Source organism: Bos indicus x Bos taurus, chromosome 21, assembly GCF_003369695.1.
Source record: "Bos indicus x Bos taurus breed Angus x Brahman F1 hybrid chromosome 21, Bos_hybrid_MaternalHap_v2.0, whole genome shotgun sequence".
In the NCBI taxonomy this organism is placed as follows: domain Eukaryota; kingdom Metazoa; phylum Chordata; class Mammalia; order Artiodactyla; family Bovidae; genus Bos; species Bos indicus x Bos taurus.
The window spans coordinates 68,947,652-68,971,988 of record NC_040096.1 but is presented as its reverse complement, the minus strand read 5'-3'; the positions used below and the strand labels follow the sequence as shown (position 1 = coordinate 68,971,988).

General features: G+C 62.7%; 2 protein-coding genes across 5 annotated transcripts; one reads left to right on the top strand and one right to left on the bottom strand.

Annotated features, from left to right (window-relative positions):
• Positions 1-2,634: 2,634 nt before the first annotated feature.
• TMEM179 (transmembrane protein 179) lies at positions 2,635-14,362 on the top strand. Its single transcript, XM_027521260.1, has 4 exons — positions 2,635-3,068; positions 8,943-9,080; positions 10,683-10,761; positions 12,140-14,362. The coding sequence occupies exons 1-4, from the start codon at positions 2,764-2,766 to the stop codon at positions 12,314-12,316; spliced, it is 699 nt and encodes a 232-aa protein (XP_027377061.1). The 5' UTR covers positions 2,635-2,763; the 3' UTR covers positions 12,317-14,362.
• C21H14orf180 (chromosome 21 C14orf180 homolog) lies at positions 14,289-24,337 on the bottom strand. Of its 4 annotated transcripts, XM_027521264.1 has the most exons (6): positions 23,909-24,310; positions 22,388-22,668; positions 18,512-18,638; positions 18,085-18,211; positions 16,519-16,554; positions 14,289-16,132 (listed from the first exon to the last, which is right to left on the bottom strand). In XM_027521264.1, the coding sequence occupies exons 3-6, from the start codon at positions 18,620-18,622 to the stop codon at positions 15,927-15,929; spliced, it is 480 nt and encodes a 159-aa protein (XP_027377065.1). In that variant the 5' UTR covers positions 18,623-18,638; positions 22,388-22,668; positions 23,909-24,310; the 3' UTR covers positions 14,289-15,926. The 4 variants fall into 4 exon arrangements, with proteins under 4 accessions (XP_027377065.1, XP_027377063.1, XP_027377066.1 ...); XM_027521262.1 differs by lacking the exon at positions 22,388-22,668 and having other exon boundaries at positions 23,909-24,306; XM_027521265.1 differs by lacking the exons at positions 22,388-22,668; positions 23,909-24,310 and adding an exon at positions 18,761-18,852.

Genomic DNA, 24,337 nt, shown 5'->3' with positions numbered 1-24,337 from the left:
TAAATTACCTAAAGCTAACCTGTTCTTACATTTTTAATAACTTCTGCTTGATCACATTTTCTTATTACATTGGATTGTATTCAAGATGCCAACATTTTCTTTGAAATTCTTTATATCAATATTTGTAAATGCAATTTCCCGTTACTTTCTTTCCTTCACTATTCTAAGAGGATTCTGGCATTAGTGTAACACTGACTTTTAAAACATGAATTTTGGAGTTTTCCACACTTTCTATAGATTGAAATCACTTTAATGACGAGGGAATTCCATGACTTTTGAGGGGTAAATGGAACCATCTCTAAAAATGCTGGAGTCTGGCACCTTTTACAGTGGCAGATACCGGACTCCCCTGGTGGTCCAGGGGTTAATCCTCTGGCTTCCAGTGCAGGGGACGCAGGTTTGACCCCTGGTTGGGGAGCTCAGATCCCACGTGCCTCTCGGCCAAAAAACCAAAGCATCAAACAGAAGCAATGTTATAACAAATTCGATAAAGACTTTAAAGACGGCAGATATTCCATAATCTTTTCATTTATTCTGCAGATCTCCCCTTGGGTCACTTGCCTGTCTGTTGCTGTGGTCTTTTTTGTTTTGGCCAAGCTTGTAAAGTGTAAACCTCTTCACATGTGTTTTTTAAAAACAGATGTGTTATTCCAGAGATGTCTCTCTCTTTTTAAACTTTAAGAAATGTATGTACTTGCGTTGGCTGTGCTGGGTCTTCGTTGCTGTGTGTGGCTTTTCTCTGGTTGCAGCGAGCGGGGGCCACCCTCCAGTTGTGGTGCCTTCACTCGTCGGGGAGCTGGGGCTCCAGAGCGCAGGCTCAGTGGCTGTGACGCAGGGGCTTTGTGGCTCTGCAATATGCGGGATCTTCCTGGACCAGGAGGGATTGAACCCACGTCCCCTGCATTGGCAGGCAGATTCTTATTCACTGGACCACCAGGATAGTCCCCTGAGGTGTTTAAATTAGCCAATCCACTGTATAATGGGCTTCTGTCATGGCTCAGACGGTAAAGCGTCTGTCTGCAATGTAGGAGACCCAGGTTCAATCCCTGGGTCGGGAAGATCCCCTGGAGAAGGAAATGGCAACCCACTCCAGTGTTCTTGCCTGGAAAATCCCATGGATGGATGAGCCTGGTTAGGCTACAGTCAATGGGGTTGCGAAGAGTCAGACATGACTGAGTGAGAGGCTGTCTGAAATATGGATATAAAGGTAAATTTGTATGACATTTTAAGAGAGCAGTTTGCTAATTTCTGCCAACCCTCAAAACATGCAAACCCATGACCCAGCAATGCCTCTTCTAAGAGTTTCTCTTCTAGGAAATACTTGTAGCAGTGCACAAGCATATGTGTGCGAGGAAACTCACTCAACAGCATGCGAAACAGCAAAAAGGAAAGGCATTAATCAGTTACCCAAAGAGGAACAGTTATGCAAATTGTGGAATCATCATAATTATCGACTGTTACACAGTTATTAAGAAGAATGAAGTAAATCTCTATATGTGGGCAGGGAATAATGTCCATGACATGTTGCTGAATTAAAGAATCAACCTGCAGAATGGTGTGTATAGTGTAAAGCATATGTGTAATTTGTGGGCCTGTGTGCTTGTGTGCTTAGCAGAATGCCGAGAAAAGTAGAAGCCGGACTGTGAAGAGTGGTCATCTTCTTAGTAGTGTGGCAGGGTGGGGGTGGGGGAGGCAAGAAGGAGACACTGTCTTCTTATTTTATACGTTTCTATGTGGCTTGACTTTTAAAATGAGCATATATTACTTTGGCAATAAAACAAAAAGATTTTTTCATGCTTGCAACAAAAACGCTGATGTAATTTTAAACCACTTGGCAGTTTCTTTTAGGAGGAGGCTTTCTCTGCTCTGGGAATTGTACTAAACGTGCCTTGGTCTCAAAAGGAACTAGAAAAGGCGTTAATTCTATTAATTAATGCACCAGCAGATTCCATCTCAGCAAAGGCTGTCTTAATGAGGTGCTGGGGCATCCATTGTTTATCTCACCAGCACCAGCACAGAGCTCGGCTTGTCAGGCCGTGTGAGAGATGGCCCTTCCGAGGGGGCCGTGGCGGAGAAGCAAAGGAGCTCACAGACCCGCTCCTGGTTCCAGGTTCCCGGCTCTGTGGATGGCCTGTGTGTCGTTTTCATGACCCCAGCTCCTCCCCTCTCTCTGTCTCATGTCCCCTGTACTTGGTGCAAGCCTGGAGTCCCGAAAGAGAGTCGTTCCAGCCTGGACCGCAAACCTCACTCCCACCACTCCCTGTGGGCATCTCGGACTCGTCCCTCTGAGCGCCTCTCTCCCGGCCTTCGCCCCTTAACGCTGATGTGGGTGCTGGGGACCAGGGAACCGTTCCATGTGAAGCCAGCACACGTAACTCCTGGTCCCAGAGTCGGGTCTCCGTAAGCCGACATAGCGGCCCTCCTGCTTCCTGATTCTCGTTCCGCTTCCGCGTCGGCGCCCAGGTTCCCCGGCGTGGCCCTCCCACGCCCGCTGTCCAGCTTTGCGGCCTTTCCGCCGGCAGCTGTCCGCGGTGCTGACCACAGGCGCGGCCCGCGCTCGGCCGCTGCGCACGCGTCCCGGGCGGGGCGCTCAGGGCCCGCCGGCGCAGCCACTGCGCAGCCTCCCGCGCGGCTCCGGCCGGGCCTGCGCGCGGCGCCGGGAGACTCAGGCGGCCCCGGGTCCCGGCCGGCGCCCCTCGCCCCGCGTCCCCAGCCGGCCTCGCCGTGTCCTCCGGCCGCTTCCTCGGCCCGCCCGGCCTCGCCATGGCGCTCAACAATTTCCTCTTCGCGCAGTGCGTCTGCTACTTCCTGGCCTTTCTGTTCAGCTTCGTGGTGGTGGTGCCGCTGTCTGAGAACGGCCACGACTTCCGCGGCCGCTGCCTGCTCTTCACCGAGGGCATGTGGCTGAGCGCCAACCTGACGGTGCAGGAGCGCGAGCGCTTCACCGTGCAGGAGTGGGGGCCGCCTGCCGCCTGCCGCTTCAGCCTGCTCGCCAGCCTGCTTTCTCTGCTGCTTGCCGCCGCTCACGCCTGGCGCACGCTCTTCTTCCTCTGCAAGGGACACGAGGGGTAAGTGTGTGTGTGGGTGTCTCACGGCTGCCCTTCACCGACAGACACAACCCTAACCCCTGGCACGGCGCCCTTTCTGTGCCCACAGCTCCCCAAGGAGGAGCCCGAGCCCCTCCATCTCCCCACGGTTCCAGAGGCCTTAAAATATCAGTCATGGCTCATCACTTCCAGGGAAACTGCCCTTTGTCTCCACGCAGAACCCAGGGGCCATGGCCGTCTCCGCACAAGGCCAGTGCTTCACCGGACAAGTGCGCGTCACCATCCTCGTCCCCGGGGGCCCAAATGTTGCATCGTCATCTCTGAACGGACTTGGGCCTCCTTCGCTGGCTCTGCGGGGCCCACACCCGTCAGCACCGCGGACAGCTCCCTGTGGGGTTGGGTCGTTGGGGAAGAACTGGGCAGGCAGAAGGCCCACCAGACGAACAGGGGACCCTCCCCGCGTCCCCATCCTCCTGGGAAGGGCAGCAGTGGAGGGAAGCTGGAGGGAAGCCCCTCGAGGCCCACCGCCGGCACTCACACCTTGGCTGGGGGATGTGGGAGAGGGAGCGGCTGGCGAGTGAGGCCCCTGCTCGCTCCTGGCCTCCATCTTCCTCTTCATCTTTCCCTGTCTTGGCTCTATTCTGTGAGAGAGGGGGATGTGGCTCCGTGGGGTGGGGGGTCCTCAGTCAGTAACACTCCCCGGGCCTCCACCCCTGTGGGACTCGCTGTGCCCCCTCCCCCTAAGCCCAGGGTGTGGATCACCACGCCCTGGAGTGGCCAGAGCTCCTGCACAGGAGGTCAGTCCTGCCTGTTGTCAGCCCTCACATCCACGTGGAAGCCTTCTCCCAGACTCTGCCCCACTCACCCCATCCATCATCTTCTGGCAGTTCTGAGTGGCTTTTCACTTCTTTTAGGGGGAAGTAGGAGATGAGTAGAGGCCCCTGAGAGCTCTCAGTTTTGGCTTTGGGGTGGAGAGAGTGGTGGAGAGATAACGGGAGGCTGCAAGCTGAAAAGGGTAGGGGCAGCTGAGGCTGGGGGTCCCAACCCGGGAAGGTGTGAAATCCCAGGAGCCCACGCGCATGAGCTTCTGGGGCTGCTGTAACAAAGCACCGCAAACCGGGGGCTTAACACGATTTATCCTCTCACAGTCCCCGAGGCCAAAAGCCCAGAATTAAGGAGTTGGCAGAGTTGGTTCCATCCGGGGAGAGAACCCTTTCCAGGCCTCTTCCTGGCGCCCAGTGGCCGCCTGCCACCCTGACGCCCCTTGGCTCGGGCCTTCGCGACTCCAGGCTCTGTCCCCCCCTCCGCAGGGCCTCCTCTCTGTCTCCTTCCTTCTTCTTAGGAGGACCCTAGTCACTGGACCTAGGGCCCACTCTAAATCCAGGATGACCTCATCCTGAGATCTTGAGCTTAGTGATGCCCACAAAGACCCTACTCCCCAGCGAGGTCTCACTCGGTTACTGCGGTGCCGATGCAGGCCGGTGTTGCAGAAGATGTGGTTCAACCCAGTGGACTCAGGCTCTGGGGTCTGCAGGAGCCACGTGTCGGCTGGGGGGCTGTCTGCATGCTGCGGGCTGGGGGCTCTCTGGGGTGAGCCCAGGCCAGTCCTGGAGGGCACCTGCCCTGCTCACCCCGCCCCCAGCCTTCAGGACGCTGTGTCCTGAGGAGACGTGTGAGGCGCCACCTGCGCCTGCATTGCCGAGTGCGGTGCCAGCCGGTCAGTGCCCCTGGGCCAGGTTGGGGCTGGAGGGGCAGCTTGATTATGAGACGGGGTCTGAGGAAGAGGACGGGTGGCCAGCAGGTGGGCAGGCGGAGGTCCCTTCAGTCTGCGCAGCTGAGGGCAGAGGGCACCAGCCAGGTGGGGGCCGTGGCTTGACCATCAGCTCACGCCCATGGTTCCTGCTCGTTTCTACAAGATAAGTGGCCTCAAGGTGTTCAGCGTCTACCCGGTGAGGACATGTAAGTGGCTCTCTAGGTGGGGCTCAGCCCCTGTGGCTCTGAGCGATGTGAGATTCCAGAAGGACCACCAGGGGCTGGTGGAGAAGGGAAGGGCAGTCCACTCCAGTATTCTTGCCTGGAGAAGTCCATGGACAGAGGGGCCTCGCGGGCTACAGAGTCCACTCCAGTATTCTTGCCTGGAGAAGTCCATGCACAGAGGGGCCTCGCGGGCTACCGTCCATAGGGTTGCAAAAGAGTCAGAAAATGACTGAGCAACTAACACACACACACACACACACACACACACACACACACACACACTCGAGGCTAGGAGCAGGCGGGGTGCAGAGAGCCCAGAGCCTGCAAGAAAGGAGTCCTGGTCGTGCACGCCGCCCACTTCACACAAGCTGGGCAGGAACTGGGTCAGCTTCTACCCTTCATTGTCTCATAGAAGGCGTCCATCAGCTCTGTGAAACCATGAGCATCCTCATTTTCTTTTTCAAATTAATTTTTCTGGGAGTATGGTTTCTTTACAATGGTGTGTTAGTTTCTGCTGTACAGCAAAGTGAATCAGGTATACGTGTGTGAAAGTCGCTTAGTTGTGTCTGACTCTTTGGGACCACATGGGCTGTAGCCTGCTAGGCTTCTCTGCCAATGGAATTCTCCAGGCAAGAATACTGGAGCGGGTAGCCATCTCCTCCTCCAGGGGATCTTCCCCACCCAGGGATTGAATCTGGGTCTCCTAAATTGCAGGCAGATTCTTTACCGTCTGAGCCACCAGGGGACTGAATCAGTCACACGCATATATCCCTTCTTTTTCTTTTTTAGATTTTTTACCGTCCCTGTTTTAAAGACAGAAAACTGAGCTCGGCAGTGTGCGTGCCTCCCTGCACTCCTTCCTTGCGCCCGTCCCCTGAGGACAGAGGGAGCCTGCTCTCCTTTGAGTTGTCCTGGTTGGAGGAACATCTTGGGTCCTCTGTCGCTTTGCATCAGTTCCAGGGGCTCACCTGTCCTGCCACCAGTGGGCTCGACCCTGGCAGCCAGGGCTGAGCCAGCCTTCTCTTCTCCAGGCACATCTGTTGCGGAATGTCCTTCTCGGCCATCAGGAATCACGGCCGCGTGGTGATCCACCTGTGTCCACCTGCCCCCCCCTGTCCATCACAGGACTCGGTTGGCAGTCGGTCAGCTGTGATGCCATCTGTCTCGAGTGTCATTCTTCCATCTTAGCTCTGGTTGCAGGCCCCGGCCAAAGCTCTCATGGACCCAGGTCACAGCTGTCCATCCGAGGGGAGCCTGGGATGGCTGTACCCATGGGGGGCACATGCCTTGTTCACCTCTGTGTGCTCAGGGCTGAGTATTGGGCATGAGCATTGAGCATTGCCCAGGAGGCACGAAATTAGTGACTGTGGAGTGAATGACAGAAAGGTTGCTTCCTCTTGACTTCCGCTGCTTCACGCCACTCCTGGCCCCAGACGCCTTTGAAGATTCATGGTCTGGCCAAGGGATCAGCCCTCTGGGATCACTGTGTCTGGACCTGCCATGGGCAGAATGGTCAGATGCGGGCAGCCAGTTCTGGCGCAGTTGGTCAAGCTGTACAGACCAGGGGAGCAGGTCTGGGGTGGGTCAGGGAGAGCCAGGAGGCTGGGAGGGGCAGTAGAGAGAGCGTGTGATGGACAAGGCTCTCAGGGGCGTTGGTGGCCCCTGGAGTCCAGCGCACGGAGGACCCACTGCCCTGGTCAGACTCGGGTTTTTAGAGGGTCCTACCTGCTTAGGGTTTAGCGTGCACCTGAATCTCTTAGACCAACTTCAGAGACACTGAGGACGCCTTCGCTCTGTGTGAGGGGCTCGTGGTTGGGTCTCGCGCTCACGGTCTCGACACCATGTCCGTGGTGCCAGCTCCCCCCTCGTGCAGAGTGCGTCTGCAAAGTGGGTGCCCCGACTTGTGCCCGGGGGGTGTGAAGGGTTGGGGTGAAGGCTGCTTTTGTACAGGGGGAGTCACCCTGGTTGCTGCCTGGAGGGAGGGGTCTGTGGATCCATGGCGCCTGTGTCTTCCTGGGGCATTGCTGTGTCAGGCCCCTGGCTGAGCTGAGGGTTAGTCTCAGGCCCGGGGGCCTGGGGCAGCCTTGTGTGTCCAGGTGGCTGTGGTTTGTGATTGACGGCTGGGGAGTGCTGGGTTAACACAACCCATCTGCCTGCCCACACGTGTCCCTCAGCCTGCACATCGCTCCCAGAGCTTCCCAGGATAGCTGTCACTATGGAGACGGCACATCCAGGCAGGGCACCCTGGGAGGTGGCAGGAGGAAGGCGGAGTTAACCCTGTGAGTGCCAGGCTCCCATTCCTGTACTGGGAACTCTGTGGGGCTGGGTGAGGCTCCCAGACACCCAATTCTTCAAAAGTCTGTAAAGCCTGGGACAGATGCCGAGGAAAGAGGCAAAAAGTGAGGGAAGAGTCGGAGGCGGCTGTCGGCCGGCGGGACCCCAGCACGGGTCCTTCCCTGTCTTGTGGGATGAAAAGTAAAAAAGTCGCTCAGTCCTGTCTGACTCTTTGCGGCCCCATGGACTCTACAGTCCATGGGATTCTCCAGGCCAGGATACTGGAGCAGGTAGCCATTCCCTTCTCCAGGGGATCTTCCCAACCCAGGGATTGAACCCAGGTCTCCTGCATTTCAGGAGTATTCTTTACCAGCTGAGACATAAGGGAAACCCGGCCTGTGGGATGGAGAGCCCCAAACTGCGTCCCTTTAACAGGGATGCGCCTGGAGTGGCTGGGGCTTCTGTCTCTCAGAGACTGTTGTAAGTCACCCTCAGAGGTGGGAAGGGGCAGCTTTTGGATAGGCCGGCTGTGTCTCAGGCCCGCTGTCCAGGGGTTCCCTGAAGGTGTCTGTCTGCACGGAGGGTGAGGCGCCCGCCTGGGCTTGAGTACAGATTGTGGGGAGTGGATAATGGATGGATCATGTCCATCGCCCCTTGGCCTCAGCCAACAGTCACCACACTCAGGGACAGTAACTTTGATGTTTTCTTGGCTGAGGTCCCAGCCGATACCTTGTTTGATGAATGTTCTCTGTGAAGCCATATTTGGCCAATCATTCCACTCAGATTTGATGTCCTGAAAGCACTGATGTTCACGTGAAACCTGTGGCAGGTGGGAGGTGGGCCCGGGCTGCCGTCCCACCTGAGGGAGTTCCCTCTGCCCCCTGGCCCTTCTCGGGGGGACAGCCCTGTCCCCTGCCCCCTGCAGCCTCAGCTGGGCTACCTGCTCTCCTGCAGGACTCTGGGTCTCCAGGGGGTGGTTTGGAGAAGACAGGATGCTCATGGGTGGCTAGGAGAGTCTGGAGGGTGGGTGGTCCCACCATGCCCCCTCGCTTGCCCCAAGGGAGGGCAAATACTGGCGCCGTCTGAGAGCATCCCAGTGGGGACCTGCCCATGTGCACCCTGGGAGGCCCTGGCCCCCGGGCAGTGCAGCCGCCCTGAGTGAGCTCTGCTCTCTCGGCCTTGCCCCTGGGCTCGCCTTGGCCTTTCAGGTTCCAGTGGGGAAATCAGAGCAGGGTCACGTGGCCCCCAATGCAGGTGCCGCTCAGCTGCGCTGATGGCCGTGTGGGTAAACGGCCTTGGGGGTGCCCGCGAGGGTGAGCCGCCACGAAAGGTAGTCTGGCCGCCAGCATGCCTGCTGGCCTCGACGCTTTGGGACCAGGTGGACTTGTGTTTAAACAGAGGCCCCATCTCTGCTGTAAGATGGTCCCCACTCCTGGGCTTTGGGAGGATGGGCTGGGCAGCGGGGTTGTGGGATGAGGGACGCTCCGGGAAGGGCAGGGACCCTGCTCGGCCCCACCCCGTCCTCTGGGGCCCACAGCCCAGCTGGGAACCTGAGGGCCGGGGGCTGCCCTCCCCCGCTGCCTGGCCCTGCAGCGGCGCTGGGGGCCCAGGCAGGCACGGTGACCGCCCCTCCTTCCCTCGCAGCTCCTTCCTCTACGCCTTCCTGAACCTGCTGGTCAGCGCCTTCGTGGTCTTCCTGGTCTTCATCGCCAGCACCATCGTGAGCGTGGGCTTCACCATGTGGTGTGACGCCATCACCGAGAAGGGCACCGTGCCCCACAGGTGCGCCCTGGGCCCCCCTGACTCCCCACCAACCTCTTCCTGCACGGACCCTCCCGTGCCCCCCATGGTGCCCCCATGGCCTGCGCACACCTGGCTGGCCTCTCCGCTGGTCCGCGCCCCCTTCCCAGTTCAGGGAGCCTGCAGCAGCTTCACACCAGAGCCGGTCCCCCAAGGACCCTGGGGGTGGGTTGGGGTGGGGGTGGAGGTCCCGGAGGTCAGAGGTTCCAGCTTCCCCATCATCGCCAGCACGTGGTTGGATGACGGGACCCCTCGGGGTGGGCTCCAGGTCCTAGGAGGAAGATGAAGATGGAGTGAGCGGGGTCCCGAGGGGCAGGACTGGGAGTTTCTGGTCAGAGGGGGTTGGGGACAGAGGCCTCGGGCCGGGAAGGATGCTCTGGGCCCTGAGTGAGGGGCTGTCTCTGGCTTGGGGGCAGCCCCACGTGGAGCATGGTGACTGCCGGACCCTGGCCGAGGGCTGCCCACTGCCCAGCCTCAGGGCAGTACCCAGTGCCCCAGGACAGGGCTCTGGAAAGGCAGGGACACTCGGGTCACCGCTTCCAGAGGCTCCAGATTCTTTCTCTAAGAAAAATCTGATCTGGAACTTGAACATATAAATCAATGAAAGAGCTGAAGTGAGAGGCAGGGCTGGGGGCACCTACTTGCTACCCTGCGCCTTTGCCCTGGGGGTCCCCAGTGCCTCTGCAGAAGCCTCGGGCGCATAACAGAGGAAGGTTAAAGCACCCAGGGTGGGTGACTCCCTCAGGGCCCACAGCAGGGCAGCCCCTCTGTGTGTGGGGGTCTTACCCATGCTGAGCTGTATGGGCTCTCCCCGCTGAGCCCCCAGCCACGTGACTCCTCACCACCCCTGCCCCCGTCCCGAGCCCTCAGAGGGCGGGCGGGCCCCTGGGATGGCCTTGGGCTCCTCTGGAAAGGCACCCAGCGTTTCTTTACCCTCACGAACTCCATTTCCAGCCCTTCAGCCTCATCCCACAGCTCCTTCCAGTGCGTGCCTGGGCCTCTGGGCCTCCCTCTCTCTGGGCACCAGGCTCCCATTCCTGTGTCCTGACGTTTGAGAGGCTACAGGTCCCTGAGCCCAGGCCTCGTCCATTCCAGGCTTCGGAGGCCCAGCCCGGACCAGCCTGTCCACATACAAGGAGCTTGTGCAGGTCATTAGGACTCTGAGGGGTGTCCTGCTGGTTGCCGCTGGGTTTGCTGGCCTGTGCTGCCAGCCCCAGGCGGTTAAAGGGGTGCCCCCGGATGCCCATGAAACTCAAGCAGGGCTGCCGTGCAGCTCAGTCTGGGGACTGAGGGGCCAGAAGCTGCAGCCCACACCTTCTGTAGCCCCTGGCCCTGCAGTGCCATGGGGCCACGGGGGGCAGGGCCGGGGGCTTCAGGGGAGTGATGGCCAGGGCTGGTATCCCCCACCGTTCAGGGTCAGATGGGGTCAGATCTGCAGGGTCCCTGCCCCACAGATGGGGCCCAGCAGCTCCCTGTCTGCCCCACCTTGGGGACAGTGCCTCCTCATCTGGGGGTGATGCTCTGCTGCCCCCCTGCTTGGTCCCCCCAGCGGTCACCGTCCACCCCCTCGTCTTGCCGTTTTAGCTGTGAAGAGCTCCAGGGCATCGACTTGGAGCTGAACGTGGACAACTCTGCTTTCTATGATCAGTTTGCGATTGCCCAGGTAGGCGGGGTGCCTTGGTGGGCGGGTCTGCTCAGGGGCGGGGCTTCTTGGGTAGGCAGGGCTGTCCGGGTGGGCGGGGCTTCCCGGGTACCAGGGAGGGGACCATTCTCTGCTGAGCATTCACTGAGCGCACAGCCCCACCCCATCCAGGAGGAAACACTCTTGGTTAAGGATGGTGTCTTGGTAGAGGAGGCACAGTGAGCGCAGTGCTGGGGGAGCAGTCAGGAAGGCTTCCTGTAGGAGGGCTGGATTTTGGAGGCAGAGGAATTGTGTGGGTGGGGAGGAGTGGGACATGGAGCATCCTCGGAGGAGGGAACAGCCTGAACTAAGGGCAGAGGCGGGAGGCCTGGGGGCTGAGGGGGGGCTCTGTGCTGCTCATCTGAGACTTCAGGCTGGGGCCCGGGGTCTGGATCCTGGTTCTGGTGCCACGTGGGCCCTCAGATAGATGCTTGAGGGCCCACGGCGAGGCCCCAGCTGGAGCGGCTGGGGCAGGGTCTGAGGGAGGGGATCCCTAGAGGGGATCCGGCTTTCCCATTTGGAGGAGCCCCTAGCCACTGTCTGGGGGACTCTGCTCTGCCAGTCCTGCCCCTGGATCAGCTTTGTCCCCTGCCCTCCAGGAGACCATGGGTCAGGCCAGGGACCCCGTCTGCTGGACACAAGTGTGTCGGGACATGCGGTCAGAGAGGGCCTGTCCCTCAACATCTGCGCCTGACCCTGACGATGACCCTGACGGCAGGGGTGGCGGGGTGCCTGGGCAGGCGGGTTCTTTCGGCTCCGGGCAGGTCCCGCCAGCCTCCAGGTTAACTTCTGGTCCTGCATTGGCCAGTGGCCGGCCTGAGGATCCTTTCCATAGTGAGGAGCCCTCTGGGGTGGGGGTTGGGGGGCTGGACGTTGGTGGGTCCAGCTGAGATGAGCCGAGCCTGTCAGAGACACCTTCATGTAGATTTAGTGGGAAACGCTCCCACCCGCGTTTGTGCGCGGTAGATAAGGAAGGTACGGGCTGAGTGATGACAAACACCTTCCACTGAGCCAGTTTAATTGCACCTCGAGCCTGGTTCTGATTAAATTGTTTCCCCTCCAACTGTTTGGAAACAGCAGATAAAGGTCAATTTGTTCCAGCGATTGGAAGAGGCTCCCTTACAGATGAAACGAGCTCTGCTTGGAGCCGAGTGGGCCCAGTACCGCCCCCCGCCCTGGGGGCCCCACCTGGGTGAGGGTGGGCAGTATTCCTGAGGCAGGGGCGCGGCTTGGGGCCAAGAGGGCTACCAGATGCTGGGGGGTGACGCCCCCATCCTATCTGGCCCTGGGGGGCGGGCGGGCGCCCCCGGCAGTGGCCCCTGGACCTGGCCACCCCCTGACGTGCTCTCCGCTCCTGCAGTTCGGCCTCTGGGCCTCATGGCTGGCCTGGCTGGCCATCACCGTCTTGGCCTTCCTGAAAGTCTACCACAACTACCGCCAGGAGGACCTGCTGGACAGCCTGGTCCATGAGAAGGAGCTGCTGCTGGCCCGGCCCGCCCCCCGCGCCGCCTTCCAGGAGAAGAGTGCCGTCATCTAGGCCGACTGGCCCCCACCTGGGCTGGGGGCACGTGCTGCCCTGGGCCGCGGCCCCGGTTCTGCCCAGCCCCCACGCCTTGCATGCCTCCCCTCGGCTCTGTGTGCAGTGCTGAGCGACCCCCTCACCGGGCACCCGGTTCCCACCCCAAACCGGCCTGGCAGCTGGCGGGGCTGGGGCCACCCTCAGCCCTGGGCCGGGGGCGCCTCCAGGCTCCATGCAGGGGCCTCCGCCCGTCCCAGGGGTGAGCCTCGGGGAGGCCCCCGGCCAGTGGGTGTGCTGTGGTCACGCCTCCCTGTGGGCCTCGGCTGGATGCCATCTGTGTGACCTGCCAGGTCCCGTGGCAGCAGCCTGTGGCCCCAGGGTGACCCCAGTGGCCCACGATGGCCACACGTCACTCTCGTGACCCACTCCTGAACCGTGCGGGGGATGAGGAGCCCGCCACCTGCGGGCCAAGTGCTGCGTGTGGGAAGGAGCCCCTCGCCCCGGTGGCCCCCAGGGCTGAGAGCCCCTCTGCGCCTGCTCCAGAGCCCCTGGGAAAGCACAGGGTGGTGGGTTGGCCTGGAGTCAGGCCGCAGCGGTGGTGCAGACTTCCTGGGGGCCTGGCCTGGGGAGGCCCCAGGGCCCCGCTGTGGGCTGGGCCTGCGCTTGTGGGGTGGAGACATGGGCTCCGCATGTGGGGGTGACTCTTGCAGGGGAGAGGGGCCAGGTGCCACGGCGGGTGTATGAGTGCATGTGAGGCGTGTGAGGGTGTGGACGTGTGTATGATGTGCGTGCACGTGGTCACAGCATGTGCGAACATGCGTGAGTGTGCACGTGAGCTTGCACGGCGAGGTGTGAGCGTGTGTGAATGTATTGTGTGTACGCATGAGTGTGCCCGTGCACAAGTGTGTGTGCGAGTGTGCGTCTGTGGGTAGAGACTGGAGCGGGCAGCTATCTGCACCCCCATCCCCAGGGCCCCCCATACCCCAGAGGAGGGGCCTCTTTCCCATCTCAGGGGGCCCGAAGGGCGCAGTCCCACCCCCGTGGCAGCAGGTGGAGGACCTGGGGGAGGACCTGGGGCCTGGGATTCGGTGCTGAGCCGCCTGGGGCTGCCTGGCTGTGGACGCCGCTCAGGGCTCCCAGCTCAGGAGGCAGGCCTGGCCTGTGTGATCATTTGCAGTGGCTCCATCTCCCTGAAAGGAGGGGCCTGGGTCTGGGGACCCGTGTGGCAGGCGGCCTGGCCCTGGGGAACGCAGTGCAGGTCACTTGTCTTGATGTGCTCGGCTGGTACCTTTCCGGAGGGGCTCGGGGTGGAGGTGATAGAGGCTCCTGGCATCTTAGATGCTCTGGCCCTTGGCCTGGCTGGGGGTTCTGGCCAGAGGATCAGGGACCTTGGGGAGGGGTTTTGACAGAACCTGAGGCCCCCAAGGGGATCTGCCTGCCCAGTCCACTGGTCCCTGAGAGCTCCTGGTCTGTTCCCCACAGAAGGGGGTGGCTCTGCCTTGTGCCCCAGCAGGCGGCAGCCATCTGGGCCCTGGAGAGCGGAGCAGGCCCTGGATGTGGGCTTCCAGACTGGAGGCTCTGCTGCAGGTGTGGCTGTGCCGGGGCACTTGTGGGTGGCCTGGAGCGTCTGGGCAGCCCTTCGGTCAGACCAGCAGAGACCTGTATCCACGTACAGGGCCACCTGCAGAGCAGAATGGTCGCTGACACACAGGCTGTCGTGGGCCAGCTGCACTGGCACCCCCAGACTTCCCATCCTGGGGGCTCCTGGGAAGGGCACTGCTGGCCTCGGGGAGGGTGCCCTGGGACAGGAGCCGGTGGCCTAGAAGTGGGCTGGGAGGGCCCCCTGGGGCTGGACAGGAGAGGCCGGCCGTGCCCCGGGGCCCCTGAGGAGGGTCTGCCCTGCTTCCTCAATGCCTGCTTCTCCCCACTGCTGTTTGATAATGGACATCCTATTTTAATTCTACTCCAGCTTAACTGAAAGTGAAAGGTCTTCAACGCAAATGTATTTATTTCTCAAGTCAAAATAAAAACAAAAATACCTGAGCCTCTAATGCGGGCGAGCGATTAGGTGTCTCTTGATCCATCTTTTCTGCATCTTCAGTTTGCCTTTGTTTCTGTTGTTCTGTCTGCTTTCAATTTAAGACTGAAAACACTGCCTTCTGTGTTTGCTCCTGGAGTTTCCCAGACTTACTAGGAACCGGGAGTCCCCCCGCCCCGGCGGCTGCAGTCTCCATCTGCACGTTTCCTCGTGGGTTCCGTTCTGCTTCCCGTCACTTCTCGGGTGTGAGGATGGATTTCGTGTTTCAGAATTCTCAGCGTTCTCAGATGCACCTTGAGCCATATTTTCCCCAAAGCAGCGGGGTTCCAGGTCTTGCAGACCCTCCGGAGCTGAGCGGATCTTTGCAGAAGCCCTGAGCTGAGAGCGGTGGGCCGTGAGGAGGGGTGTCGGGGAAGCTGGGCGCCTCCGAGTGCCCCCCTCACGACGGGCTCAGGGCTGGTGGGGCTGAGCCCCGTGGGTTCGGGTCTGCCACTTAGCCTGCCCGTCCTCTTCAGGGGGTGGGTGGGCGCAGGGGGTGGCGGGTGTCCGTGAGGGAGGCAGCTGTGACGCTGGAGGGTCCCCAAGGGCCGCTGACCCTGGAGGTGGGCCTCTGTCCTCTGGGCTCCCGGCTCAGGGCTCCCTGAGTTCTGAAGCCCAAAGGGACCCTGGAGACGGGTGCCCCGGCCCCTGAAGCCCTGGGGGGCTGGCTCGCACAACACTCCGACCTCTGCAGCGGCTGCCGAAGCGAATCCATAGCAAGTCGGTCCCGACTTCCCTCCTTGGGGCCAATGTCTCCGGGAGGAAAGAGGTGGCAGTGTTTCAACAGAAAACCGGCGTCTCCCCACTTAACCCATGGGGGCAGACGGCAGGAGCCCAGGTGGCGTGCGGATGGCTGTCTTCAGGCTGTGGGGGGCTTCTCCCCCGGTAGGGCCTCCCTGCTTTGCTCAGGCCCCTCTCCCTCCCTGCGTCTGAGGGGACCCAGGGTCTGTCTCCGCAGGGCCCCCTCGGTCTGGCTGTGTGGGCTACACGGTCACGGGGCTCCTGGGCTCCACACAGCCCAAGCGGGGCCGTTGGGACCCAAGCCCAGACGCCGCCTCCTGAGGGTGGCGACCCTGCCTCTCAGCCCTCCCGTCCCCTCTCTGCTGCCCCCAGGCCGGCGGCTTTAGAGATGCCAGGTGGCACACATGCCCCGGACAAGCAGGGCTCCCTAGGCCAGGGACCCAGTGCTGGTGGCAGGTAAGCTGGGGTGCTGGGCCCCGCACGTGACCGCAGGAGAGAGCGTGCCCCCAGCCACCTCTCCCGGTGCGGTTTTGGGGTCTGGGCTGTGGGTCCCCAAGCAGCAAAGTCCAGTTTCCTTTCCTTCTCTGGGTGCCCCGGAAAGAGGGAGGGTGCCCCGGCTCCAGGGGCTACACGCAGACACCTCCAGGCCCAGCTCAAGGTCACCGAGAGTTCCTGCCAGGGTGAGGGGGCGCCTGAAGGGTAGCCCCAAGGGCTGGAACCCGTGGGTGCCCGGGTTTCAGTGGTGACATTCTTGTTCGAAGAAGACCTCCCAGGGGACGCCCCTGGGCCCCCAGGGGACGGGCGTTGCCTTCAGAGCTGCAGCAGGCAGCGCCAGCAGTCCAGGGCCGCCAGCCGCAGGCGCAGGAGGGCGGCAAGGAGCCGGGCCCGGAAGTCCTCCAGGGCCCTGGCCATGGGCCCGGCCTGGCCACAGCACATGCCCAGCGCCAGTGCCAGCAGGATGCAGGCCGTCAGCCGGAGGAGCAGGGAGCCGCCGCGGGGTCGTGGCCGGCTGGGCGCTGGGGGCCAAGGGGGCAGGTTAGCACGGCCGGCAGTCCTGACCCTGGCCCTGGCAGGGACCCCGTGGGCGCCCTCCTCCCTGCAGGGGCGGGTGCAGACACTGTGGGGCTCCCCCAGGGGCTGGCACCTCAGTGACCCCCAAGGTCCCCGGGGGGCCTGGGTCTCCCTGTCCCTCTCTGGCCAGTGGGTTCCTTGCAACGGGGGCCTGCTGCAGGCACCCCGCCCTGCGCCCTCCCGTGGAGGGCAGTGAGAGGCAGAGGGCAGCCCTGGGGAGCTGCTGCCCACCCGCGTCCGTCAGGAACCCCAGCTGAAGGCGGGGCCCTGCCAGGGTTGGGGGTGCTGGAGCCATGGGGGTGGGGGGGTGGGGTGAAGACACTGAACTTACCCTGGACAGCAGTGGTGGGCTCCCTGCAGGCGATGTCTGGGGAGGAGAGTGAGAGTGAGCTTGGGCGGGGAGGGGCCTTCCTTCTCGGAAGGTGTGCCCACTCCACCAGCCAGGCTCCCCGAGGGACTCCCCTGTCAGCCGCCCTCCTGAGGACCCTGAGTCTGACCAGGTCAGACAGAGCTCCCCGCTTTGCTGATGGAGACAAGCTCCTGCAGGTCCTGACCCGGCCAGGTGGTCCACCCCCTGGCTGGCCACTCTCCCAGCGCTCCCTGGGGTCCCGCCCAGCCTCTTAGGCTTCAGGTTTCAGCTTCCAGATGCTGGGCGCCTCTTGGGGGTCCTGGGGGAGGGGTGTATGTGGCATCTGCAGGGGTTCTGGGGCGAGGGCGGCCAGACGCCTGGCCTCCTGTCCATCCTGCTCGGCTCACTGGAGGCCCCAGGCCAGTGCTGACAGGGCCCTGACTCCCCGTCTGAGGGTCTCTGCTTTCGGGTTTTGGGAGCTCCTGGGGGTGGGGCCAATCTGCGAGGGAGGGGCAGCTGAGTGTCGGAGCAGGGGCCCTGCTGGAGGCCTCTCCCGCTGGTTACCACCAGCCTTCACAGGAGACGCTGACATGTGTCAGGGCGGTGAGCTGCACTCACAGCTCGGCAGGACTCGGAGCCCCGTCCTTAGGGGCCGTGGCAGCAGAATCTAAGATGCCCCCAGCCCCTCCCGGTCCCTGCCTTTGTGTGGTCCCCCCTGCTTAATGTGGGGGCCTGTGACGCGCTTCCACCAGCAGGACATGGCAGAGGGGCCAGGGTCCCGCAGCTCCGATGGGAATCCCCACGGGGCACCGAGTCAAGAGACGGGGTCTCGGACGAGCTCTCCAGGCAGAGGGTCTGGAGGTCAGGGAGGGGCTCCGCTGCTGGCCTTGGAGGTGCAGCTTGGAGGACGTGAATTCTGTAATAACCCCCGTGTGCTTGCACTAGGGCCCTGGGCCCCGGGTGAGGCCCGGTGCTGGCAGACTCCCTGATGGCCACCTCCCCGAGGGAGGGCTGGCGTGGCTGTGCCCAGGGCCCCAACCCCCAGGGCCGCTGAGACAATCAGCGAGGGTTGCTGAAACGGCTAAGTCTGTGGTATTCATCATGAGGCATCGCTAGCTGATACAGGGCTGTGACCCATGGGCAGGGCTGGAGTAGGAGTGAGCTGGGCAGGGGTGGAGGGGGCAGGGCTACGGAGTGGGCTCTGGGGCGGCCCCGGGGCCCTGGGAGGGGTGGGGAGGACTGGGGAGGCGGGCAGTGAAGGCTGGGGGCAGGGAGGAGCTTCAGGGCGCGGGAGGGGAGAGCGGGCAGGCGTGGGAGCCCTGCCCTCTGGCCTTTCCTCAAGGAGACGGGGTGGCCCGGGCGGCTCTGCTTCTAGGTTCCTGTCTGTTGTTGTTTTCCCGACTGCCACTCAGTCCTGACCGACCCCACGGGCCCGGGTTTTGCTGTGAGGACAGGGTCGTGACTGCGGTCCCTGCAGACGGCCCTCCACGAGATCCCGGCGATGGCCCCCCGCCCGCCCGGCCGCGGCCCGCTTGCCTCCTCTCTTACAGTGGACGGCCACCTCCAGGGGCTCTCGGAACCGCACGTGTCTCGTGGTCCTCCGTGGCTCGTCCCCACGGCCGCAGCGCTCCTGCGGGCTTCGTCTCAGGATTGAGGCGGGGCCCTTTCTGCCCTCCTGTGGGGTGGGAAGTAGAGGCAAGTGAGTCCCTCCCGTCTGGCCTCCCGGAGGCTGGAGAGGACAGGCAGCCTCGTCAGCGCGCCTGCTGCCTCCTCTGGGCTTTGGCAGGGGGACCCCCAGGCGGGCGGGGGGCTAGGCCTCCTGGGTCTCCCAACCCAGCCCTCTCCCACTGGGGTTCCTGGGGCAGAGACCCAGCCCTGCTTCCTTTCTCCGCCTCCCGCGGAGGCCCAGCTCTCGGGCCTGTGCACGGGGCCGTGGGCCCCCGGAGACCAGCGCCCGCCCAGGGCCCTGCCGTACCCTCCCCGCCCGGGGCGTCGGTGAGCCTGGAGCCGCCTCCTCATTCTTCCTGGTCTGATGTTGAGTCTCTGGCCGGGAGTCGGGGCTCAAGGCGTGCGCCGCAGTCTTCATTTACTGGGACATGGTCCTGAGATAAGCACAGGCATTATTTATTACCCAGGGAACATGCGCAGGAATAAAATAAAAGGGGGAGAGATCCTTTCCAGGAAGCTGAGCTGGCATCCCCCCGCCCCTCAGACTCCCTTCGACCTGCTCCCGGCGCGGAGGAACCCTGCTTGCTGAGAACGGCGTGGTCAGCGGCCTCCCTGCTGCCACCTTCCGAATCGTCAGCTTTAATGGCGCGTGTGCTCCGCGGGGCTGGCCTGCGACTTAAGGCCCCATCATTAGCGGGAGGCTCGGGAGGTTTGCCTTTTGCCGTAGCCACCTGCGATTTTTTGAGGCCGCAGAGAAGACCGCGGTGAACATCACTGCTGCCTCCTTCCTGGGGGTGCTCCAGGCTGAAAGCCAGCATCCAGGGCTGGGCTTCAGCAGGGCTTTGTGGGGGCTGGGAAAGGCTTCTCTGGGGCTCACGGGGGCTGCAGCTGCTGGGCCCACCCCCCAGGCCCGCCCAGACTCTCTGCCTCTCCCTCTGTCGTCGTGTTCCTCCCTCTCTCTCCCCCTGGTGTTTAGATTGCTTGTGGACTAGGTGTAAGGTGGTACTGTCCCCTCCGGGAGCCTCTGAGTGCGGCCTGTCTGGTGTGAATTTTCTTTCAGGTCTATTGAAGGGTCCTTGACTTTTGAGGCCTCCCCCATCCTGTGCGGGTGAAGCCAGGCAGCCCCAGGCCTGCTTTGAGCCTGTGCAGCAAAGTGGGCGCCGGGGGTGTGGCCAGGCCCTCTGTGCGTGGACAACAAGAGCGGGGTGGCGTGGGCGCTCCTCCCCTCTCCTCCCCAGCCCCAGGCTCTGCCAGGGTCCTGCTCTGGGGTCCTGGGCGGGCCTTCCTGCTCCCTCTCTATGGGGGCAGATGTTTGTGCTTTATGAGGGGTGTCCTGGCTTCCATCCATCCTCCAAAGACCCCGCCCCCAAGGATGGAGGTGGGGCTGAATGAGGTGGGAGCTGCCGGGTCGGGGAGGAGTGCCAGGGGGGGCCTGGTTTGGGGGAGGGCTCTCTCCATCTGGGAGATAACAGCCTGGCCATTCAGTTATTTCAAAAAGGAGCAATTTTCTCCTGTCTCAGCATCAGGCTTTTTATTGCAAACAGGGTCACGGGGGTGGAGGGGTGGGGAGGGAGGCCTGCTCTTGCGGAGGCCCTGGGGGGCCAGAGCTCTGCCAGCGGCTCAGCGGTTGAACCCCTACTGGGGTTCCCAGGGCCCCGCCCCAGGCCAGGGGGTGGTGGGACAACGTGTGAATGTGTGCACACCCGTGTGAGCACTTTGGTGAGTGTGCACGTTGGATGCCCATAGATGTACACGTGTGCACACATGTGTAAGTGCTGTGTGCACACGTGTGCGTATGTGGGTGCACAGGTGTACCTGCATATGTTGGGCAAGAGTGTGTGCACAGCTGTGCGTGACCGTGTTTACCTGTGTGTGCGAGTGCACACGTGTATGCGGAGCATGTGTGAGGATGAGTGTCAGCGTACATGCCTTCTGTCTGTGCACACGTGTGCCAGTGTGCATGTGTGAGTGTGTGAGTGTGCCTGTGCACGTGCATGCGCCCGTGACTGGCTGTGAACGGGCAAGCGGTGAGTGTCCCTGGCAGCTCCGAGCCTCCGGGGGGGGCAGCCTCACTCAGCCCCATCCTGCGCCGCCTGTGACCTTGTGTGACCTTGGCAAGCCCCTTAACCTCTCGGAGCCTTTGTTTCCTCAGCGGGAAATGCCCCGCAGCTCTGGTCGGGGTGAGCGTGGCAGCTTCTGGCAGGGCTCAGGGGTGACCGGGACCCGCCTGGGCTCACAGCCAGTCAGCCTGGGTCAGCTCTCAGGGAGAGGGAGCGACCGTGCCCAGCACGGAGCCCATGTGCATGGGGGAGCTCCCCGCGGGGTCCCCTGCCCACTGTCTCTCAGGAGTCCCGGCCTCTCTTGTTCCCATCGGCCTTCTGCCGCACCCACAGCCTCGCCCAGGCTCCAGCTTCTGTTAAAGGGCACGCCCGGCCCCTCCCCAGTGGAACTGGGGCCTCTTGACCCCCAGAACTGGCCTGAGTGCTGGGCTCCGCCCTTCTTAGGCTCAGTGGCCTCGGTCAAGCCAAGGGGCTGGGCCTCAGTTTCCCCCCCAGGAACTTGGAGGAAGGCGTGGCTCTGGTCTGCCCAGCGAGTGAGGCTGCTCTGGGCCCTGCCTCCCACCTGCCCGCAGGCCCCTCTCTGCCCAGGGGTAGACACCCTGTGTGGGGGTGGGCAGGCCTTGGGGCCTCCGGCAGGGACAGCGTGTAACATGAGTGTCCTTCTCCGAGGCCGCCTTGTGACAGATGGGCGATAAGGGTGGAAAATAGGTCTGGGCCTGCAGAGTGTCACCCGCTGCCCCGCCCCCTGTCGTGGCAGGCACAGCCTGTTAGGCCACTGCCTGGGGGGGACCCTGTCCTTCCCTGGGCTGGGGACCTGCTCTGGGCTCCCCCAGAGCTCCTGGTCCAGTCCTGGGGGCCCTGAGGGGGCCAAGCGGGGCTCCTCAAGGTTCTGCTTGCTTCCCAGGAGAAGGGGTCTGGCCAGGGCTGCACCCCCAGGACCCCCGCCCCCCGATGGCCTGTGGGCTCTGGCCTAGCACCCTCCCTCCGTGACCTGACACCTTTGGGAGCCGGTGACGGAATCCACAGCAGTCCCCCGACCTGCCTGTTCCCCGGCCTCCGGGGGTGCAGGGTGGGCTTGGCCGGCCGGCTCTCTCCTGGTTCAAGGCCTTGGACAACGCCGAGCCCTGGGCCCCGGCCCTCTGCCGTCTGCCCCGGCCCCACCGGGCTCCTGACTCCTGCAGGCCAGGCGGTCTGCACCCTGTGTCCGCCCCCCACCCTGCCCCTGGCCCGCCGGACTCTGTCCTCATCGGGGGCCCTTCCTCAGCTCTGACCCCACCATTGCCCCATCACCCTCCAAGCCTCCCTGTGCCTGGCTGCCTGCAGGGCCCTAGACTCAGGCGATGGCCAAGCTGGGCAGGTCCTGCAGCCCTCAGGGGCCCTGAGCCCAAGCCAGCAGCGACTCGGCCGGCCTTCCCGCTGTCCTGTCCCTCGGGACATCACCTCCAGAGGCGTCCAGCTGGCAGAGGCGGGAGAGCCAAGCCAGCCAGGACCCCACCCTGGAGGCTGAGCTCACGCATCCCCCAACTCACACATTGTACATGTATACACACCACACCAGTCACACACATACCACACACATGTACACACCACACACACACACACACCTACACCCACACACTATGTACACACACACACACCACACAGCTCACACACACACCGTACATGTGTCCACACACACACACACACACACCTACACACTCACACGTTGTGTACACGTACACACCACACAACTCACACACACCACACACATGTACACATACATACCTCCACACTCACACACTATATACACATACACACATCAGACACACTCATATATGCCACACACATGTACACACCACACACATATATACATACACATGTACATACATGTACACACACATACCTAGACACTCACGCACACATACTCCACACACACACACACACACACACCTCCATTCTCACTCCGTACATACCACATACACACACACACTCACACACACTCACACACACCACACACACCATACCCATTTGTACACACATGTATGTACACCACACATATACACGTAGCACACAGCACACACACGTCACACACGTGTCTCCACACTCGCTGACACGCACGCACTCTCGCCTGCTGCCTGGCTCACCTGGGCTCCTGGCTGCCACACCCGAGGCGAGCTTGCCCACCTGCACCCGCGGTTCACTGGTGATCAGAGCCTCTGGCAAAGAGGGAACCGGAGCCGGGGCAGCTCGCGGGCGGCCGAGAAGCTTCTCTTACACTACGGGGCGGCGGCTTCAGCGGCCCTCTGGACGGCCCTGCTGGAGGAGGCCATCGCTGTGGGGCTGGTGGCCTGGTGGCGTTTGACTCCCGCCCAGAGTGGCAGGCTGAATTCAGGGCACTGACCCCATGGACTGTGCCTTTTCTGAGCTGCGGGAGGAGATAGAAGGCTGTGGACACCCCCATGCCGGCTCGCTGCGGGCGGGTGGGAGTAGGGAGGCTGGCCGGCCAGCAGCCCTGGCAGCTCTCAGCCTGGCAGCTCCCCAGATAGCACCATTTCCGAACTGAGCCAGGGGAGGACTCGGGGGAGCCCCATGGGCTGGTCTCACACGCTGGAGCTGCCCGCTGCCTCTGGCCCTGCCTAGAATGGGGAGTCGGGGAGCGGGAGCTGGCCGGGGGTCCCCGAGGTCCCTCCACACTGGGACGCTCAGCCCGCACATTTCTGGGGTGCATTTAGGACGTGGGGTGGCAGCAGGCCCTGGTGACATCTGTGTGACCGAAGCAGGGGGCAGCCAACCTCGGCCTTGAGTGCCCCAGGTGATGGGGCCTGTGGACCCCGGTCCAGACCCTGACCACGCTCACCCCGAGCTCCACTCCTGGGTTCTGCCCACTCCAGAGTGCTAACATCAGGTTGGAGAGCTAATGCTCCCTGGGTGCCTGCACACAGCAGGTGCCAAATAAGTGGTGCGTCCTGAGCTCCCCACGCGCATGGTGGGAGGGATGGGGATTCCCTCTGATTGAGTCAACTCAGAAAAGAGCCGTGTCCCTGGGGACACCCGAAAGCTGTGGCCTGGGCTCCAGTGACCCCAGGAACGTGTCTGTTCCCTCCGAGCTCGGTCCTCCGCAAGTCCCCTGAGGCCAGAGGGCTGGCAGGGGTCAGGATCCCACCCTGCAATCCAGGCTGCGGTCCCCGCCAAATGCCCGGAGCCGTCCTGTGCCTCAGAAGGCCTGAGCCAGGGTGTGGGCGGCGTGTGGAGGGCCCCGCATGGTGGCTTTGCCCATGCATGGCCTGGCCTCGGGCAGGAGCTTGGATGGAGGGCCAGCAGGGCCCTCGGCTCAGGCCTGGCCCCTGGAGAGACGCTCAGAGCACCGGGGGCCGGGACGTCACTGAGGGCACTCACCACCCTCGCTGGGCAGACCAAGCATGAGGTCCAGAGGGGCCGGGGCTCCTGGCACTACGAGCGCCTGGCTCGCCTGGGACGGTGCCCAGGTGAGCCCTGCAAGCCCCCAGCCCCGGCGAAGGAGACGGGCGGCCCCCAGTGTGAGCTCCGTCCGCCCGCCCGCCCGCCTGCAGCAGGGTCCCCACCTGCATCCGTCCTGGGGCCTCTCCGCCCTGAGCCTCACTCCTAAACAGGAATGAGCATCCCCTGCTCCCTGGAGCGGCTCTCACCTGGCTCCCTCCCGGCTCTGCGAGGGGTGGTGCGGCCGGCTCCGCGGCGGCCCCAGCAGCGGTCGTCCAGCACGCTCTTGGCCCGGCTGGCAGTGCCCCTCCTGTGCCCCGGGGAGGTGGGCGCTGGGTTGCTCGGGTGAACGGGGCCACGCCTGCCTGGCCTCCCACGGCTCCGGTCCGGAGCTGCTGCCTGCCTGCTCGCAGGGCTGATTTCTGGCCAGTCTACGTTCCCGCCCCAGGCCCCTCTGCCGGGTTGCAGAGCTCGGTCAGCTGGCAAAGGCTGAGCTATAATTACTCTTCTCTTTGGCAGAAATAGCAGCGACCCCGAGGACAGGCCGCTGGCCCCAGAGCGGGGAGGGGGTGGCCGTTTCCCAGGCCCTGAGAGCATAGGCCGGGCCTGCAGACAAGACGAGGGGTCAGTGCCCTCTC

What these genes read in the sequence shown, in the direction of transcription:
- TMEM179 (XM_027521260.1), top strand. Translation starts at nt 2,764, where the DNA reads ATGGCGCTCAACAATTTCCTCTTCGCGCAGTGCGTCTGCTACTTCCTG. An exon ending in AAGGGCACCGTGCCCCACAG is followed by an intron (nt 9,081 to 10,682) that starts GTGCGCCCTGGG and finishes TTGCCGTTTTAG; the next exon opens with CTGTGAAGAGCTCCAGGGCA. An exon ending in ATCAGTTTGCGATTGCCCAG is followed by an intron (nt 10,762 to 12,139) that starts GTAGGCGGGGTG and finishes CCGCTCCTGCAG; the next exon opens with TTCGGCCTCTGGGCCTCATG.
- C21H14orf180 (XM_027521261.1), bottom strand. Translation starts at nt 24,296, where the DNA reads ATGCTCTCAGGGCCTGGGAAACGGCCACCCCCTCCCCGCTCTGGGGCC. An exon ending in CAGAGCCGGGAGGGAGCCAG is followed by an intron (nt 22,669 to 23,908) that starts GTGAGAGCCGCT and finishes CTCCTCCCGCAG; the next exon opens with CTCAGAAAAGGCACAGTCCA.